General features: G+C 33.5%; 1 protein-coding gene across 1 annotated transcript in view; it reads right to left on the reverse strand.

Moving 5' to 3' along the window:
- Positions 1-209: 209 nt before the first annotated feature.
- The window catches only part of LOC138707796 (uncharacterized), a 38,656-nt gene continuing 19,625 nt past the window's right edge, over positions 210-19,240 (reverse strand). Inside the window, exons 4-5 of the mRNA XM_069837725.1 lie at positions 11,658-11,774; positions 210-3,686 (exon numbers count right to left, since the gene is read on the reverse strand). Of these exons, the coding sequence (XP_069693826.1) occupies positions 11,674-11,774 (101 nt within the window). The 3' untranslated portion in view covers positions 210-3,686; positions 11,658-11,673. The remainder of the gene's footprint in view (positions 3,687-11,657; positions 11,775-19,240) is intronic.

Below are 19,240 nucleotides of genomic sequence, written 5' to 3' on the forward strand. Positions count from 1 at the left end.
ACGTAAAAGTATGTTAATATCTGTTTATTACAAAATAATTATGATTAAACTTAATAATAATGATTTTACAGTTAGCTACATATGAAAGTCAAGGGAACTATAATTATTAAAGAGGACAGAAAATATCTATTTATATTTAGGCTTAGGCCTATATTTTATTTAAAATTATGTCAATATTTATTTTATTACAGCATACTTATGATAATATAAAAAGATTTTACAGATAGCTACATATGAAAGCCAAGGTAACTATAATTATTATCAAAAGGAAGAGCAAAGAGAGTTATGAATGTTAGCAAAGAGGATATTCCATCGATGCTGCTGCCACCTACTGGAAAATTACTTGAAAAAGGCGTCAAATCAGATAGTTTCAAAATATCAGGCATACAAGTAACGAAAAGGAGGACATTTCTTGATTTTTTTTTAAATCCACCCGGACTCCGGATAAAGGCCTAAAAAGGAGGACATGTCTGGATAAAAGAAGACATCTAGTCACCCTACCTTTAGAGGTACCTGTATATTTTTTAAATTTTACTACAAAGAACATTTATAAAATCTACGCTAATTACTGTGAAATAAATCAGTTCTGTTAACAATGTATTCTGTAACAATAGAAAGTCACTGTTAATGTAGCGATTCTTTTCAACTGCTTTAATTTCTGTTGCAACTATGATAAAATCATTCTTTTTCAAATTGGTGAATTTAACTTACTGAAGGGCCTGTAGTAAAATATCTCATGTGCCTAGTGTTCTGAGTGTAAGAAACGATACGATTATACTTATTGTTAAAATAAACTTGGGAATTATATTATTTACACTCGGTTATTAGTTTTATAGAAAGTTAAGAGCATGTTCAGAGAATTTACATCATGTCCAACATCTTTCGAAAAAACTCCGAAATCATGTAAATGAAGAATCAATAGGTTCTTTTGTTACTTCAAGGAGACATATTTATATCATTGGGTGGAGGGGATGAAGAGTGGTACCACCTCGCTATCCATGTGAGATCTGGAATCAGCGGAAGACACAACCTCCACTGTACCAACAATATTAGTGAAGGTTGGCACAAATGGTTCGCGAAAACATATAGGTGTGGCTGAACAGCTTGGTGGTTTCTTCGACAAATGAATACAAAAAGTGTCATGATACGATAAACATCTCGGTAAATATGGCGACTATGTTTAAAAATAGTGTAATACGTGTAGCAACAATGTGCATTAAATATAAGGTACTGTGACAAAATTATATGTACAATTTTCTACATCTAACTTGTCCTTAATTTCTGGATGCGCTACGTAACTCAGCAAGAATTCTTAGTTTCTTAAATAAAATAATAATCCAGGTTCCATTACTAAAATAACACACAGAAAGGATGCAATTACACCACAGAACTCAGACCATACCCAAAGGCAGACGCTCATATGTGAACAGAAAGTGGACAGAAACCTGGATAAGAGCTGATTATTACAACACATCCAAAATAATGCAGTGGTAACTGAATTAACAGCAAGAATGAAGTGCAAGTGAAAGTGAAAGAAGAAATTACTTGTAGGCCTACATTCAACTAACAGTGAAAAAACAATGAAGAACACATTAATACATTTGTGTTGACTTAGATGAAGGACTGTTTACCTATGTGGATACTAATAATGACAGAGAGAATTTTAATAATCTGAACTGTGTAATAGTCAACTTCACGATAAGAACAGAGATGTCATTTACGATGCTTTACACACAAAATTATGGATGAAAATATTAAAATTAAATTAGTGCATCATTTTAATTCTCGTCTCTGCAAAGGTTAAGGACATTTCACATATAGAAGAAACTGACATAGTAAAGAAAATACCACAATATGAAATAGCTAATGAAATTAAACAGATTGGGTATGTTTACTGTCTTTCTGCCAGACATTTCAAGAAACAACAGCGTTCATTTTCCAAATCTGAAAATTATTATAAACCATGAAGGTTGTTTTGTAACGTGATATTTCATTTAATAATTTTCGTATATTTTCTGACAACTTTTTGTAATTACTGAAGTGATGTTTATTTCCACTGGATTTTAATTAATTTTTCTAAATTTACGTTGTGTCCCATCTTTCCATCAATTGTGTCTCAACTTTCCCTTATCTACGAAAATGTGCACTATATTGTAAAACCACTTAATCAGACCAAATACTATTATCTTGCAATGTTTCTATGTGATACTGATATATGCTGAAGGACATTGGTCCAGGTCGCACTTAAAAAAGTCTCACAAACAACTTTTTAAATTCGAAAGTCCAAAAAGGTACCAATCTTCTCACACTTCCTTACTATTTTTTAGTTTATAAAAAATATTGTACGGTACTAGGTATCTTTATCATTGAAAAAGCTTTAAAATAAATAAGCGTATGTTATATATTGTTGTGTTAAAGGTAAACTAATTTGATCTTTAATCTAATACTATCCAGTAATCCATTCACATATGTTACATACATAAAACGAATGAGCTCTAGAGAACTAGGCCTAATACATAATCCAAAATAACAATAAAGCAATGACTGCTCAGCCACAAAAGTATACATACAGAGTAACTGTGATATATAAATATTGGCAAATGCTTTGCAAATGGAAGTAATTAAAATTTGTAACACAGTTCCTCAAAATACATCAATTTCCATGTTATGTTGTGTCACTATAAACAAATATAGTCGAAATTTTAGGCACAAAATACACATAAATTGTTCATAAATCATATAATGATGTATTTTTTAAATAAATCATGAACGTCGATTTATGGGAGTATATTCTGCTGCATATTAATAAACACTTAAATAAAAAAGAATATGAGTTGAAACTTAAAAGTAACTCTTAAAATTATCGAATACTGAAATATCTTGATACATGGATCACAAAATTTTTCCTTTTATTGATATATTTTCACGGCTTTAGATGGACAGACGGACGGAGAGCAAACTTCTGTATGTATACAGACCCAGAAACAAAATTTGGGCCACCTGAATTTTCTTTCTGGGTCTGTACACTGTTCACACATCTAAAGGTCTCATCTAAAACTTCTGTCTGAAATAATTCTGGAACTAATAACATAACGAGATTATGACAATCATTTTCACTAAGTGGAGGAGGACAAACAAAGAGAAATTAATGACTTAACACAGTTCCTTTACGTCAACAAACCTGAATTATAAACAAGTTAAAAATTTGTACTACATATTCCCGGCTTTATACACATAAAAACATTACAAATGAAGCTAAGTTAAAAAAAATATATTAAATCGTTTTTTCTTAGAATGTAAAGTCAAGATCAAAGAGTTGGCAAATCTGGCTCCTCTTTACACGGCAGCCCCAATCAATTTGTCTGCATTGTTAGTACCTGTGTATGGTTAATATAATTTATTACATAGATATATATATCTGTAAAATTTTACGAAATTTAGTAATATAAAAATTAATATAAAAATAATATGAACACATTATTAATGAAAAGCATGCTGTCAAAAATGTTATGAAATATTACAAACATCACAGTCAACACAGTAATACTTCGGTAATCTGTAGGACGCCAGTCTTACATATAATAACAATAATAATACTAAAAACTACGATGATGGTGATAATTTTACAAGGAAGGCTTCTTATTTATAGGTCCGAGCCATACAGATTCTTGAACTGACAAAAATTTCTGTAAACAAATAAATCAGTATATAAATACATATTCAACAGTGAAGTGCCTATATTTCAGTATAAATACAGCACAACACACACAAACTTAGATAAGAATGTGAGAAAAGAAATTATCTTCAGTTCTGTAAGTTTCAGCACTGGTTAAGTAGTTACAAAAGTTGGAATCAAATCTTTAGATAAGAACATAAAATAAAACAAGCTCTATTGAAGATTAAATTCTTGCAACACAAAGTAGTGAATAAGCAAAAGCAAGAATTGAAGACCTCCCTGGTTAAAGGATGTAATATCAAGTTCTTGAAATATGTGATGTAGGTAGAAAAAGAAATTTTAAAGCATTTATTTACAATAATAAATTATTGCATTCAATGGCAGAATAAATTTGTACCCTCGTTTAGTTAAATAGTTGTGGTAGTAAATACAGGCCTAATGAGATATATCTCTGAACTTATTTTCCTTTCTCCTGAAACATGAATTAAGAGGTTTGTTGGTTACATCCTTAATCCGGAGAGGTCTTCAATTGTAGATTTTTCTGAAATAAAGGTAAAGAAATAACCACAGACACACATAAATATTTGAATTGACCATCTGACAAGCAAACATTCTAATGGGGGCAAATAAAAAAGTGAACTTTTCTTCTTCCACTGTTAATAATGACAAAAGAAGTGCTTATACAAATTTTGGCCACTTGACTGCAATTACGAGGCCATCCAGAAAGTGATTTTCCCTGGGGCCGTTTACAGAAAAAAAGCACAATTGCATGCAAAGATTTATTGAAACAGATACAACAATTGTTGCGCTATTTGTCAACATATCTCCCACTGAAATTGAGACATTTATCATACCACGGGATCAATTTTTGTATCCTTATGTCGTAGAAGTCAGCTGCCTAGGATCGGAACCAGTGTTAGAGAAATGTCTGCACCTCTCTGTTGATTTATTTTATTTTATTGGGTTATTTTACAACGCTGTATCAACATCTAGGTTATTTAGAGTCTGAATGATATGAAGGTGATAATGCCAGTGAAATGAGTCCGGGGTCCAACACCGAAAGTTACCCAGCATTTGCTCGTATTGGGTTGAGGGAAAACCCCGGAAAAAACCTCAACCAGGTAACTTGCCCCGACCGAGATTCGAACCCGGGCCACCTGGTTTCGCAGCCAGACGCGCTGACCGATACTCCACAGGTGTGGACCTCTCTGTCGATCCCATGATAATAATTATTATGACAAATGTCTCAATTGCAGTGGGAAATATGTTGAAAAATAGCTCAACAATTGCTGTGCCTGTTCTAATCAATTTTTCCAATAAAATAGTGTTTTCTTTTGTTAATGACCCCTGGCGAACTTATTCTTTTACGGCCCTTGCAATTGCGTGGCCAAAATTTGTATAAGCACTTCTTTTGACATTATTAACATGGTGAAAAAAAAAATTTAACTTTTTTATCTGCTCCCATCAGAAGGTTTGCTTGTGAGACAATAAATCTAGATTAAAAAAAAAAAGAGTTATTATTAAATGACAAATACTATCTCATTGGACATATTGCTTAGCAAATTAAATAATCGATGTCTTAAAGGTTAAATTATTGTACAAGAAACAGTTATTTTCTAGTCATTTCTCTTGCAAAGACATAACATTCTCCCTGCCAGAGTCATCTGCTCCCTACTCCAGGAATTTACATCACAGAATAAAAAACAATGTAGTCATAACAAGGTCATTATACTGTCACATTAAAAAAAATTAAGGAATGAAGTAAAGTTTAATTAAAAATAAGAAAATACATAGGCCTACTTATACACAATCATACACATAAACTGATTGTCTCGCTACAGGCCCCGAACTTTCAATAGAATTGTCATTTACTTACAGATTGTCTTGTAAATTTATATATGCATACCTTCAATAACATAAAACAGAATCTTGACAGTCTGTCAATCAGAACAGAGATGAACTGACTGAGAGATATTTCCAGCAAAACGGTGCCACATCTCACAATTCAAATGAAAGCATGAAAGTTTTTTGGAAACAGAATTATCTAAAAAATATTTTGGTCAAAAAATCTTCCACTCTAATGTCACCAGACATCTTTCTTTGGGGTTTATTGAAGGGAAAAGTATACAGAAATAAACCCCGCACAATCGAAGCCCTGAAATAGGCTATATGTCAAGAGACTGCAGCCATTACTGATGCCACTTTAAGAAAATCAGTATTCCACAATTTGGACGGAAGTGTGGAAGGGGAATGTTTTCAGCATTGGCTATGAGCAGATACTGCTTTACATGGTTGATGGTATATGTGAATAAATGTTCAAGACAAATTGTAAGTAAGTTACAATATTATTCTGAAATTTGTGGTCTCTAGCTACAGAATCACATTATATTTATGCTGAAAAGAGAGAATTTAAAACACATTCATTAAAAGGACCCAGTTAAAATAATACTTGGAAATAATTTTAGCTCTTAACGGAGTGAAGTAATACTGAAGTAATGAAAGAAATACACTAATAATGTCCCTACTGCTCAACAATGCTCCTACTGAACATCAATAATCTTGACACAAAATAAACATTGGACCAATTTTTATTACAGTAAATAATGGAAAATTATAATGAAATCTGAAATTAATATTTACATCTTAAATGACAAGAACATAATTCCCCGCATAGTAATGATTATTTATTGTTAAAATATTAAGGATTTAATATAGGGGTAATATATTTATTATAACCCCAAAATTAACAAATCAGTCAAGAATAACATTTTAGTATTAATGTATAAACAAATACAGGATGTTATGATAATTCAGTACAAACGCAAAAAGTTTCCAGAATTACTGTCACTAGTGTATAGCATGATAAATTTAGCATTTTGTTCAGTGCTCCATGAGGTGAGAAAAATTGAAAATTTCTATTATATTAGGTTATTCAAAAGAAAATTTTTTTTGTATCATAAAGCAGACATTTTCCTGATCACTAGCCAGCAAATTCATCAGGAGGGAGCGGAAAAATATGAAATTTCATATTAATTGTAGAGTATTCTGGTAACTTTCGAGGAATATCACTTTTGTTGACGTCGTACAATATTTTGTCCAATATTCTTTTGAGAAGATTAACTCTGTACGTAGATGAAATTATTGGGGATCATCAGTGCGGTTTTCGGCGTAATAGATCGACTATTGATCAGATTTTTGTATTCGACAGATAATGGAGAAAAAATGGGAGTATAAGGGTACAGTACATCAGTTATTCATAGATTTCAAAAAGGCATATGACTCGGTTAAGAGGGAAGTATTATATGATATTCTTATTGAATTTGGTATTCCCAAGAAACTAGTTCGATTAATTAAAATGTGTCTCAGTGAAACATACAGCAGAGTCCGTATAGGTCAGTTTCTATCTGATGCTTTTCCAATTCACTGCGGGCTAAAGCAGGGAGATGCACTATCACCTTTACTTTTTAACTTCGCTTTATAATATGCCATTAGAAAAGTTCAGGATAACAGGCAGGGTTAGGAATTGAACGGGTTACATCAGCTTCTTGTCTATGCGGATGACGTGAATATGTTAGGAGAAAATACACAAACAATTAGGGAAAACACGCAAATTTTACTTGAAGCAAGTAAAGCGATCGGTTTGGAAGTAAATCCCGAAAAGACAAAGTATATGATTATGTCTCGGGACCAGAATATTGTACGAAATGGAAATATAAAAATTGGAGATTTATCCTTCGAAGAGGTGGAAAAATTCAAATATCTTGGAGCAACAGTAACAAATATAAATGATACTCGGGAGGAAATTAAATGCAGAATAAATATGGGAAATGCGTGTTATTATTCGGTTGAGAAGCTTTTATCATCCAGTCTGCTGTCAAAAAACCTGAAAGTTAGAATTTATAAAACAGTTATATTACCGGTTCTTCTGTATGGTTGTGAAACTTGGACTCTCACTCTGAGAGAGGAACATAGGTTAAGGTGCTTAGGAAAATATTTGGGGCTAAGCGGGATGAAGTTACAGGAGTATGGAGAAAGTTACACAACGCAGAACTGCACGCATTGTATTCTTCACCTGACATAATTAGGAACATTAAATCCAGACGTTTGAGATGGGCAGGGCATGTAGCACGTATGGGCGAATCCAGAAATGCATATAGAGTGTTAGTTGGGAGACCGGAGGGAAAAAGACCTTTAGGGAGGCCGAGGCGTAGATGGGAGGATAATATTACAATGGATTTGAGGGCGGTGGGATATGATGATAGAGACTGGATTGGTCTTGCACAGGATAGGGACCGATGGCGAGCTTATGTGAGGGCGGCAATGAACCTTCGGGTTCCTTAAAAGCCATTTGTAAGTAAGTAAGTAAGTAAGTAATTGGGAATTATTCCCAACACTGAGTCCTCCTTTTGATGTATTCCCATTATACTTGAAAATTTTAGACGAGTTTCAATTTTCTCAAGGGACAAATAACATGTGTCATACCCAATGCCATACCACGTTAAAATAAAATTATCCAATCACAAGGAACCTATTAAAGTATCAGAGCCAGTGTCTAGTATACTGTACAGACCCAAGCATTACCAACCATAACCAAATTCAGCTCAACTTAAACTTAATTTTTAGTCATGTAACTTGTAGCAGTATAATCGTAGCCAAATGTAAAGTGTAGCTGAATTGAGATTCGACTGAATGACATCTATGAATACTCACTTTTATATGTAGGCCTAAACATTTTCTTGTATCAAGTTTAATTTCTCACACACTAATACTTGTAACATGTCCTCAATAAATTACGAAAACATATACAAAATGCAGGTCGTGGCTGAATTCTCAACAATGGTACCCTCACTTATGACAAGGAAAGCACTGCTATTTTCAGTTTTATTTCCCTGCTATATAGCACCTATTATCTAACTGACAAATCCTGTATTTGTGAATTTGCCGATAAGTTTTTATTAGGGGCCCCCTACCCAATAAAATAAACTGGTGTTACCCCAATAAATGACGCCTACAACAAATCGGCCTTTAAACTTTAAAACTGTAGCATTGGTTGTCGGTTCCCTTTATTATTCAACAATAAGTGCTCTCTCAAATCATCTCCAGATTTGCTGTTCTTTACAAATTAACTTATGTTGACACAGTTTTGCACAAAATGTCTCTACAAGTCGACAATGAGATAGATATGCGTGGGAAGAGCCAGTTTCTAAACTGGAGGAAGGGCTTACATTTCATTGTTATTTATTTGCTTTAATGCTATCTTCGGGGTTTGGGTGTTGCTTACTTTTGATATTTGTAGTTGAATTTCAGGACTTGTGTAGCAGACTTGCTTGTACTGAGTTAACAGCACCAACAGATGTCCATTTCGCATCATGCTTCCTGCAGGATACATTAATATTTTTTAAAGGGAATTTACTATTCTTTCATATTTTGTCCAAATTTGTTTTCATATTTTTTCGCTCTTTATTCATCACATATCAACCAAATAGATTTTTGGCTCTGGTCAATTAACAGTATTTTATTTAATGTCTCTTTTAACAGTATATTATGTTACTCAGCATCAAACTTCGACATGGGGGAGATGTGGCCGACTGCCAAGATCCCTTTTATTAGGTACAGGAATCTTTCACATGCCATAAATATAGGACACAGACTTTCCAACTTTACTTCCCTCCTGAAGGAAGCCATGCTAAGAAGTTTATCATCTTTTAAAAATCATTGATTTTGCTGTGTTTTAACCCACGAAACTCAGGCATTGTATAGGCAAGACAGTCAGGACAAATTGATTCTGGTGTCAACAAATGTATAAAACTACATAAAAATTATTAAAAATTCAATTTCATATGAATCACATTGCTTATCAAGAAACAAAACTAAATGAAATCTAATTGACGTAAGTGTCAAATACCAAGCATGTAAATACAAATGTAGCTCACATGGAGAGGTTGTCACATCAATATCACAGTTTTGTTTGGGAGTTTTTTTAGTGAAAGTGCATAAGAAAGAAAACGATACATTCCTCAAACTTGTCCTCCATAGGCCTAGAGTCTTTAAAGAAAAGAGAAATAAGTACATACAAAATACCATTTTTCGTCATCCATGACTCATTTTTAGGTCAGAATATATAAGAAATGAAAGGGCACATGTCTCAATGTTTTCAATAATAAAACTGAGACTGGGAGAAATGTTGAGAAACATAACATAGATGCTTACCGAAACGAAACATCGTAAGATTGGATTATTTGTCACAATTTTATAGCTTAAGTTTTTTCAATATACAAAATAATGATTATGAACCAATACACAATGCTTTTTAACAAGCTTTACGTTTTTATGACACTGTGAACTAATGTATTTGGGGTTGAATGCAGATTCTTGGCACTTTTTATGCTTGTAATAACTGCAACAAGTAAAACCTCCCTTAACTCTTAGTATGCACAATGTAAAGTATTAAAACCAGACTCAAATTGTGAATCACTCAATTGCTCTAACACAAATGTCATATATCGTAGGTGATTCATATAGTACTAATATAATTATAATTCCCAAAGCAATAAAACCTGGTGTGTTTTTTTCAAAGCTTTAACTGTTTCTCAATTCATTCTAATATATCTTCCATTTATCAAAATTTAGGTTCCACTATGAGCCTATTATTCCGTATTTTCGAGAAAATATCAGATGGAAGGCACCTGGAAAGTACATGGTTTAATGATCGGAGCGAGGGGCACCATCCCACGATCAACTGTAAACACTATCAAAACATTTAGACTCCATGACATCATTCCAAAAATAATTACTTCTAGCATTAAAGGGTCTGTGGCGATTCTGAAAAATCATTTATATGGAATATCATAATTCCCCCCCCCCCCTTTCTATCCGTTAGTGTGTGATTGTTACAATATATCTACAAATTTATTATTTCTTAAATTTAAGCTCCTAGTTCACATTTCAATTTGACTCATCTATTTTACTGTAATCGTTATTATTTTTATATGTATGTTATTCTGTGTTTTTGGCAACCCAGGATGCCTGGGCAGACTATTTCTTGGAAATAAATTATATATTCTACAACCAATAATGGTTAGTAAGTATAAAACGTAGGTAGCATTGTCACACAGTAAGAATAGGGAGTGTGTAACCTGTCAGGTAGGAGTAGCAACAGAGGTGCTTCAGCATTTAGTGACAATAGCCTATCTATCTTTCCAATGTCTTTGGATCTGTTCTTGCATACTGCTCGTGCACAAAGAGAATGACTAGAGGGTCTGGCCTGGCAGAATATTTACGTCTGAATTTTCGCCTGGTTGTACATGTTTTCCTATTTCTTGTGTACGTATTGTATATGTATATACATTCCTTTAACAAATATCTGTTTACCATTTCTGCACAACTGACAGAATGAACGACCTTCACTCAATCACAGCCAAATGAACACTGTCAATGTTGAATGCTTACATCCCCTCCTAGCAGTGGACATGTAGGAACCTATCAGATAAGTGGCCGACCAATTTCCCTGTCTAGTTGGCTCAGAAGCATTGTAGTATATAGTAGGCTATATTTTATTTTTTGTGAGCAAGCTATTGTCTAAATACGTGTCCTATTATCTCTAATGTAATCTGACCAAAAAGATTTCCAAATAAATTTATGACTCTGATGTGACACTCTCCATGTCAGTCCATTGGCTGATGGCTTCTCACACGTGGATTGGAGCTTGTTCCTTAATAGATTATTTGAGAATTATGGTGAACAAAGTGTCTATGGTGAACTTTTTCTCAGTATCTCAATTTCTCTTATCATTACATTTTACAACTGCTTCATTTTTGGAATATCTCTTCTTCTGTGAATAACCTCTATAGTAAGAAAGGAATGTTAAGTGAAGCTTTACAATTATATTACTGTATACCATCCTCATTCATTGTCACCCTCAAAATTCAAAACATGTCTGCTTAATCTGTAGGAATGAAGAAGAAACATTAACAAAATATACCTGGCTCTCAGAAGAATCACACATCCTCCACTGGTTTGATCTTCACGGCATTTGGTGAATAGTTGTTTTGTCCTTCATCTGGAGGCATAATAGAGTTAAGAGGATCGTCTTCTTTAGCTGTAATTAAAGAAAAAACAAATAAAAATAGACTGTGACATTCCTATGCCTTATATAATCAAGCATGAAGACATTATGTTTACTAATATTCAATATAAGGTGTTTCTTAGTGATTGCCAGTGGACTTAAGAAAATTATTCCCCGACCAAGACATTTCTGTGAACTGCTACGAGCTCATGTCGAAACCTTCCCTAAAATTACCCACATTGCTAGAGCTCCACAGTAGATATATAAATATAAAAAAATACATGCCCATACTAACTAAGTTTACGAAATTGAAGGCTTAATAAAAGATTATCGAAAAGTTGATTAGACTCTGGCCTTGAGAAGATAGTGCTCACTCAGCAGGTGCAGCACGTTGTGTGCACGACCTTGCTTTGTATTTCGCATTTCACATCAGGGGATAAAGATTTACGGAAGAAGACAACTCAACTATTCTCTCCAATTATGTGCCACTGTTTCTTAATGCAACATCTATACTAATAATAAATCTGTAGCCAAAATTTTTTCTGGTAATTTTCGATTTTCCAAAAATAATTGGTGTTAACATGTATAATTAACCATCCTGAAACCAAAAATCGCTTTTTTGAAATTTTTGTTTGCATGTATGTCTGTCTGTCTGGATGTTTGTTACCTTTTCACGCGATAATGGCTGGACCGATTTATATGAAAATTGAAATATAAATTAAGTTCGTTGTAACTTAGATTTTAGGCTATATGGCATTCAAAATACTTTATTTAAAAGGGGGGTTATAAGGGGGCTTGAATTAAATCGAAATATCTCCCTTATTATTAATTTTCATGAAAAATATTACATAACAAAAGTTTTTTTAAAGGTAATTTCCGAAAAGTTTTATTCTATGCAAAATTTTGATAGGACTGATATTTAATGAGATAAATGAGTTTTAAAATTAAAATATCACCATCTAAGGCACTGCAATTAAATAAAAACAAATGAATAATTCATTAAATGGCGATCTTACTCGTGATAATTGTGTAAGCATGTGTGGCTTCCAGCTGTTTCGGTGCATCTTCACACCATCCTCAGAGCCTACTAGATCTCGGCGTTATCTCGAACTTCGCTGCCTGATGAAAATTGTAATATAAATTAAGTTCGTTGTAAGTTAGATTTTAGGCTATATGGCATTCAAAATACTTTATTTAAAAGGGGGGTTATAAGGGGGTCTGAATTAAATAAACCGAAATATCTCGCTTATTATTGATTTTTGTGAAAAATGTTGCATAACAAAAGTTTCTTTAAAAATTATTTCCCATACATTTCATCCCAAGCAAAATTTTGATGGGACCAAATTGCACCAAAAACGGATGTTCTCTGAACCAAATGATCATATTTTAATTACTAGCCATACCCGTGCACTCCGCTGCACCTGTTAGAAATAAATATAAAGTAATTACATAATTAAAATAGGACATTTGATCCAGGGAACATTCGTGTTTGATAGAAGGATAAATCGTTTAATATATTACTCAAGTTAAATTGTATTTAAATAATTAAAATGCGATCATTTTGGTCCCGAGACCACTCATTTTGTGCAATGACAATTCTTTAACATGTTTCTTAATTGTTATTACATGCAACCATAGTTTAATGAACATTGACATCATTTAGATTTAATGTGTATACTTTATTTTACTTGCTATATGTTTCCATTGAATTATGGTAACTTAATTTTAACCCTTGTTTTCTACATATTCAGTAAATGGCACTTGACCCACTATGGTTCTGAATTCTTCAAATAACTTAAATAATATTATATTATATAATAAGTGTGTTGACAACGGATGTAACTTACATAAACATTATTTTAAGAAATAAAAGGAAACGAATATACAGAATAGCCTATCAAGTTTTCTGTGCATAAGAAGCTATTTTAATCTTACCTGTCCTCAATTCACTCAGAAGATACTGTAATAACATTATAGCATGATGTCCATCTAGAGAAACTACACTTTCAAATGGTGAAATAATAATTAATTATACAAATCAGTTAATTTAGCTTCCGATATTGCTTCATACAAACACAGAAACATTCTCTGTAGGCTATGTTTCATAGTTTTCGATTGTTGTTGTCCAAGGCCCCTTATAGACGAAGTCATTTGTTTTTTATTTCATTACAGCGCCTTAGATGGCACTTATTTTAATTTTAAAACTCATTTATCTCATTAAATATCAGTCCTATCAAAATTTTGCAAGGGATAAAACTTATCGGAAATGATTTTTAAAGAAACTTTTTTTATGTAACATTTTTCACAGAAGTCAATAATAAGCGAGATATTTCGATTTATTTAATTCAGGCCCTCTTATAACCCCCCTTTTAAATAATGTATTTTGAGTGCCATATAGCCTAAAATCTAAGTTACAACGAACTTAATTTATATTCTACATTTCATCGAAATCCGTTCAGCCATTATCGCGAGAAAAGGTAACAAACATCCAGACAGACATACAAACAAAAATTTCAAAAAAGCGATTTTCGGTTTCAGGGTGGTTAATTATTATATATGTTAGGACCAATTATTTTTGGAAAATCGAAAATTACCAGAAAAAATTCGGCTACAGATTTATTATTAGTATAGATTTGCATGTAATAACAATTAAAAAATATGTTAAAGAAATTATCATTGCAATAAATGAGTGGTCTCTGGACCAAAATGATCGCATTTTAATTATTTAAATACAATTTAAATTAAGTGACATATTAAACGATTTATCCTTCTATCAAACACGAATGTTCCCTGGACCAGATGTCCTATTTTAATTATGTAATTACTTTATATTTATTTCTAACAAGTGCAGCGGAGCGCACGAGTACAGCTAGTTATAAATAAGTTTTCGCAACAACAGTTGCTGTAGTATGGGGAAATAATTATATATTTGTTTATCTGAATGCAATTTGAGGGGAGGACTGAATGTGAGTTCATGAACAGTTTCCCTATCAGGCATATACAGATCACAATAAATGGAAGAGTGAATGAATGTAATCAGTAATAGTCATATTAATTGCAGTGTGAAAATGATGTATAAACTCACATTTAATTTTGATATGTGTTTGTGTGGGTCTAATGCCTACCCACTTCACTTAACATGATTCGGGTTCCACATACTGCGGATAGATAACAGACTGTGACCCATTTTCAAGTTGCACACCACTTGGGCAGGCCACATTATGCATGATGTATATCTGTGAAGAGTGTAGGGTGAGTGTATATGTAAGTGTATTGTAGGGAATGGGTGAGGGTGGTGATGAATGTGAGGAAGGGAGAAGGAGAAGCCTGGTGCCGGCATGTAGCCTACTCCTGTTGAATAGCACCAAGGAGGCCGCCAGGCTTAACGTCCCCATCCAACGGACGAATCACTATCAACAGTGACATATGCCTTCTCTTTATATGCATCCCTTCATGATTTAACCACTTAGGATTTTGACACAGATCTTGCGATTAGTTTCTCATATGAAATAAGACGAAATTTGTAATATCCTGGTTGCCTCTCTCATGTTCGAACATTTCAGGACACTAGCACACACTACCAATTTATTCCATCATTAAAATTTGTCAAAACTTCGGTGACGACATATCTGACATTGGCATTACAGTTGGTGAAAACCTCGGAAAAAAACAAGCAGGTAATTAGTCCAAGTGAGAATCGAACCCACGCCTGAGTGCAACCATGGATCAACAGGCAAATTCACTACTGCCTGAGCTATGCCGGTGGCTTGATTCTATTTTTATCACCTTCTGGGAACTCAGATTTTAATATTTGTGACAGAAATAATTACTTTTCCCTAATATAACTCTAATGGCCGGTTTGTCCAAGTATTGTTAGAACACTTAACGACTATTAAACCTTCAACAGTTTGTTAAATACGGCTTTTCCATTTGTTCATCACCAGGGAACGGATTTATATGGACTAAAAATATATGAAATATGTAAATATATATGTAGTTATTTTTACCAAAATATGGAATTAAATATGGATTTTTACCAAAATATGGAATTAAATATGGACTTAAAAATTATAAAAAAATGACTATGTACGTTAAATATTGGTACATTTTAATCAAACTAAACAAAAAATATAATGGACGTACCTTATCTTCCAATGTAGTTTCAACAAAACACAATTTTTATTGTCTGTTACCATAACAATAGGTTACAAACATTTCTTTCAAGTGCTGAAAAGTGAATCTTCTTCTATTGTCTCTGAGGATAGATTTATACTGACTAAAAGAGCGTTCGACGTCACAAGAAGTAACTGGTACATAATTCAATTTCACAATGTCTGCTGGGGATAAGTCCAAGTTAATCTTCACTGTTGATTCACCACTCATCACAGCAACAACCTTTTGTAGTTCTTCATATCCAGGGTTTTTTGAAAGTACAGTGTCCACCTTAGCTCTTACTGCATCTGCAACTTTACCTCTACCACGATTCAGTTGTTCCACAGTACTATTTATAATTTCAAAACTTTCAGATAGTGAAAGGTGCCTATTTTGGAGACTTTTGAGCGTTTTTATGATGCATGAAAATGTATGCTGAATGTGAGCTAAGTCATTCTTCACACTTATGTCACAGGTAACTGTTTTCGCAGTATCAATTGAGACTGCATCTTCAGAGTCCAATGCAAGGAGAACATTGTTAATAGAGTCTATATGTTCGGCATAATATTCAACTGCTTCTAGCCATGTACCCCATCTAGTTAAAATTGGCTTTGGTGGCAATGGAATTTCAGGGTACATTTCTTTCAACACGTTAACTCTACTGGGAGCTTTGAGAAATACTTTTTTCACTGATGAAATCAACAAATCTACTTTAGGGAAATTGTCTCTGACCACTTCTGCCACACGATGAAATGCATGCGCCACACAAGTAAAATGAGTCAATTTAGGATATACAACAGATAATGCTTGTCCAGCTTTGACCATATAAGGGGCAGCATCGCTAATAAAGAATAACACATTATCGTACATAATACCCTTTGGCCACAGGATACCCATAGCTTCGTAGAACAGTTTAACTATAGTTTTGTTATTGCACTTTTCTAGAACATCACAATGTAAAAGAATTCGTTCAGAATATTGTTCACTTAACAAACCGATAACTACATTACCAACAAGTCTACCTTCTTTGTCGGGAGTCTCATCAATGGAAACCCAAATTGAACTATCTTTAATTTCATCTCTTATCTTCTGTATTGTCTCATCGTAGATGGATGGAGCATACGTCTTCCTAAGTGTTGACTCATCCGGGATTGTATGTTGAGTATATTTTTCAAGGAATTCCCTGAAGACCTTATTCTTTAGTTTGTAGAGAGGAATATCAGCAGAGATGAGAGAGCGGCACAGGTCGATGTTAAACTCAGATCTTACATTCGATGTTGTTGGTTGTGTTAAAAACAATTGTCTCTGCTTGGAATTTAGTTGTTTGTTGGCCTGATGTTTACTAGTTGTAATGTGTTGTTGCACCAGGAACTTTTGTGTAGATGATACTGCACACTGACACAAATTACAAAATAATATTTTATTGTCAGTTGATAAACCATCTTCTTTAAATTCTGAAATGTAACTTGTTAGTTTTGATTTTAAATTGACTGAATGACGTACTTTTGGCATATTTACCGTCTTTATAGTATGATTTACAAAACTGAACCTATGTGTACTCTGACTGGCATTTAACTGTTGAGCTGCACAACTGAAGTCTGTTAAAAATTTTAAATTAAATTAATACAGTTTTGTAACTTACTTTCCCATTGTTGATAGGACTGCTAATTTTCAAATAACTCTGATGTTAAAGGGATTACTGAACATGTGTTTAAATCTCTATTGTTGAAATGTATTTTTAAAAGTTAATGGAATTTTGTTTTGTTTTATTGTTAAACCTAATATAATATGGACTGTTTTATATGAAATATGGAAAATATATGGAAATTAACGAAAATATGTACTAAACTCTAAAATATGGAAAAATATGGAAAATAAAAGTAGGATTTTTCAACCCTACACATTGTGAAACATAAAGATAATGCAAAATATAAATTATATTAGCTTTATAAGTAAATATGTATTTACATATAAATCCTTTCCCTGTTCATCACCAATTTGGCTTAACAGATTCTTAACCATTTGTTAACTTTAAATGTAGGATTTCAGGCCGTTAACTCATTTAACAGACAGTTAAACATGGCGGATAACACCACAGCTGTTCAGACAAAAGTTGTGAAAATAACATGTTATATTTCTCTTTGAGGAATGTTTAGAGTAAGAGCCGGTTTCACCAAGCTTCAGTAAATCAGTCCAAATGAAAGATTAACTAGTACTAGACATTGAAATATTTACACGATTACGTTTGTATGTGAGCTGTGTCCATAGACTTCAAGCCTAGCAGCTATATGTGCCTCGTCACGCTGTTTACGTCATGACACCCCAATGGAGTAGTCAGTAGCATGTTGGCTTGCCATCCCAGGGGCCCGTGTTCGATTCTCGGCGATAACTTTTTTTTTTATTAACGTAACTAATTTTTATACATGTTACCTTTCTACATTTTTATAATTTTGTGTAGTGGAACTTATTATTTCGCAACTCTGGCTCCACTAGGAGAATTTAAAAAACTCTTGGGAGATCAATTTTCTTCCCGAAATAAAACAAAGATAAACAAGCAAATTAAAGAAAAATAAAAGAAATACACATGTGGATCTAATACATTGTCCATATGCCATCGGCGTCTATCACTGCCTGGCATTTTCGGGGCATTGAGTCCACAAGATCGCGGAAATAGTTCTGGTCCTTAGCGAAATCTTCTCAGGTAACCAGAACTTTATCCCAGAACTGATCTGGATTTTGAGGTGGGATGTCTCGATATTTGTCAATCCTCCTATTTTTCATGCTTTTCCGTGAACCGTCTTTGAACGTTTATGGCGGTGTGCGCGGGGCGATTATCCTGCTGGAAAATTAAATTTCCATCGGAAAGAAAACGATTATAAATTCCAAGAATCCAGCTCTTTCGCTTCTGTTTTAAAGCCGGTGCAAACATATCTTATCGCTAGCTATATTATAATTCTTACTTACTTACAAATGGCTTTTAAGGAACCCGAAGGTTCATTGCCGCCCTCACATAAGCCCACCATCGGTCCCTATCCTGTGCAAGATTAATACAGTCTCTATCATCATAGCCCACCTCCCTCAAATCCATTTTAATATTATCCTCCCATCTACGTCTCGGCATCCCCAAAGGTCTTTTTCCCTCCGGTCTCCCAACTAATACTCTATATGCATTTCTGGATTCGCCCATACATGCTACATGCCCTGTCCATCTCAAACGTCTGGATTTAATGTTCCTAATTACGTCAGGTGAAGAATACAATGCGTGCAGTTCTGCGTTGTGTAACTTTCTCCATTGTCATGTGGGTTCATCCTGCTTAGCCCCAAATATTTTCCTAAGCACCTTATTC

Source organism: Periplaneta americana, chromosome 10, assembly GCF_040183065.1.
Source record: "Periplaneta americana isolate PAMFEO1 chromosome 10, P.americana_PAMFEO1_priV1, whole genome shotgun sequence".
NCBI classification, from domain to species: Eukaryota; Metazoa; Arthropoda; class Insecta; order Blattodea; family Blattidae; genus Periplaneta; species Periplaneta americana.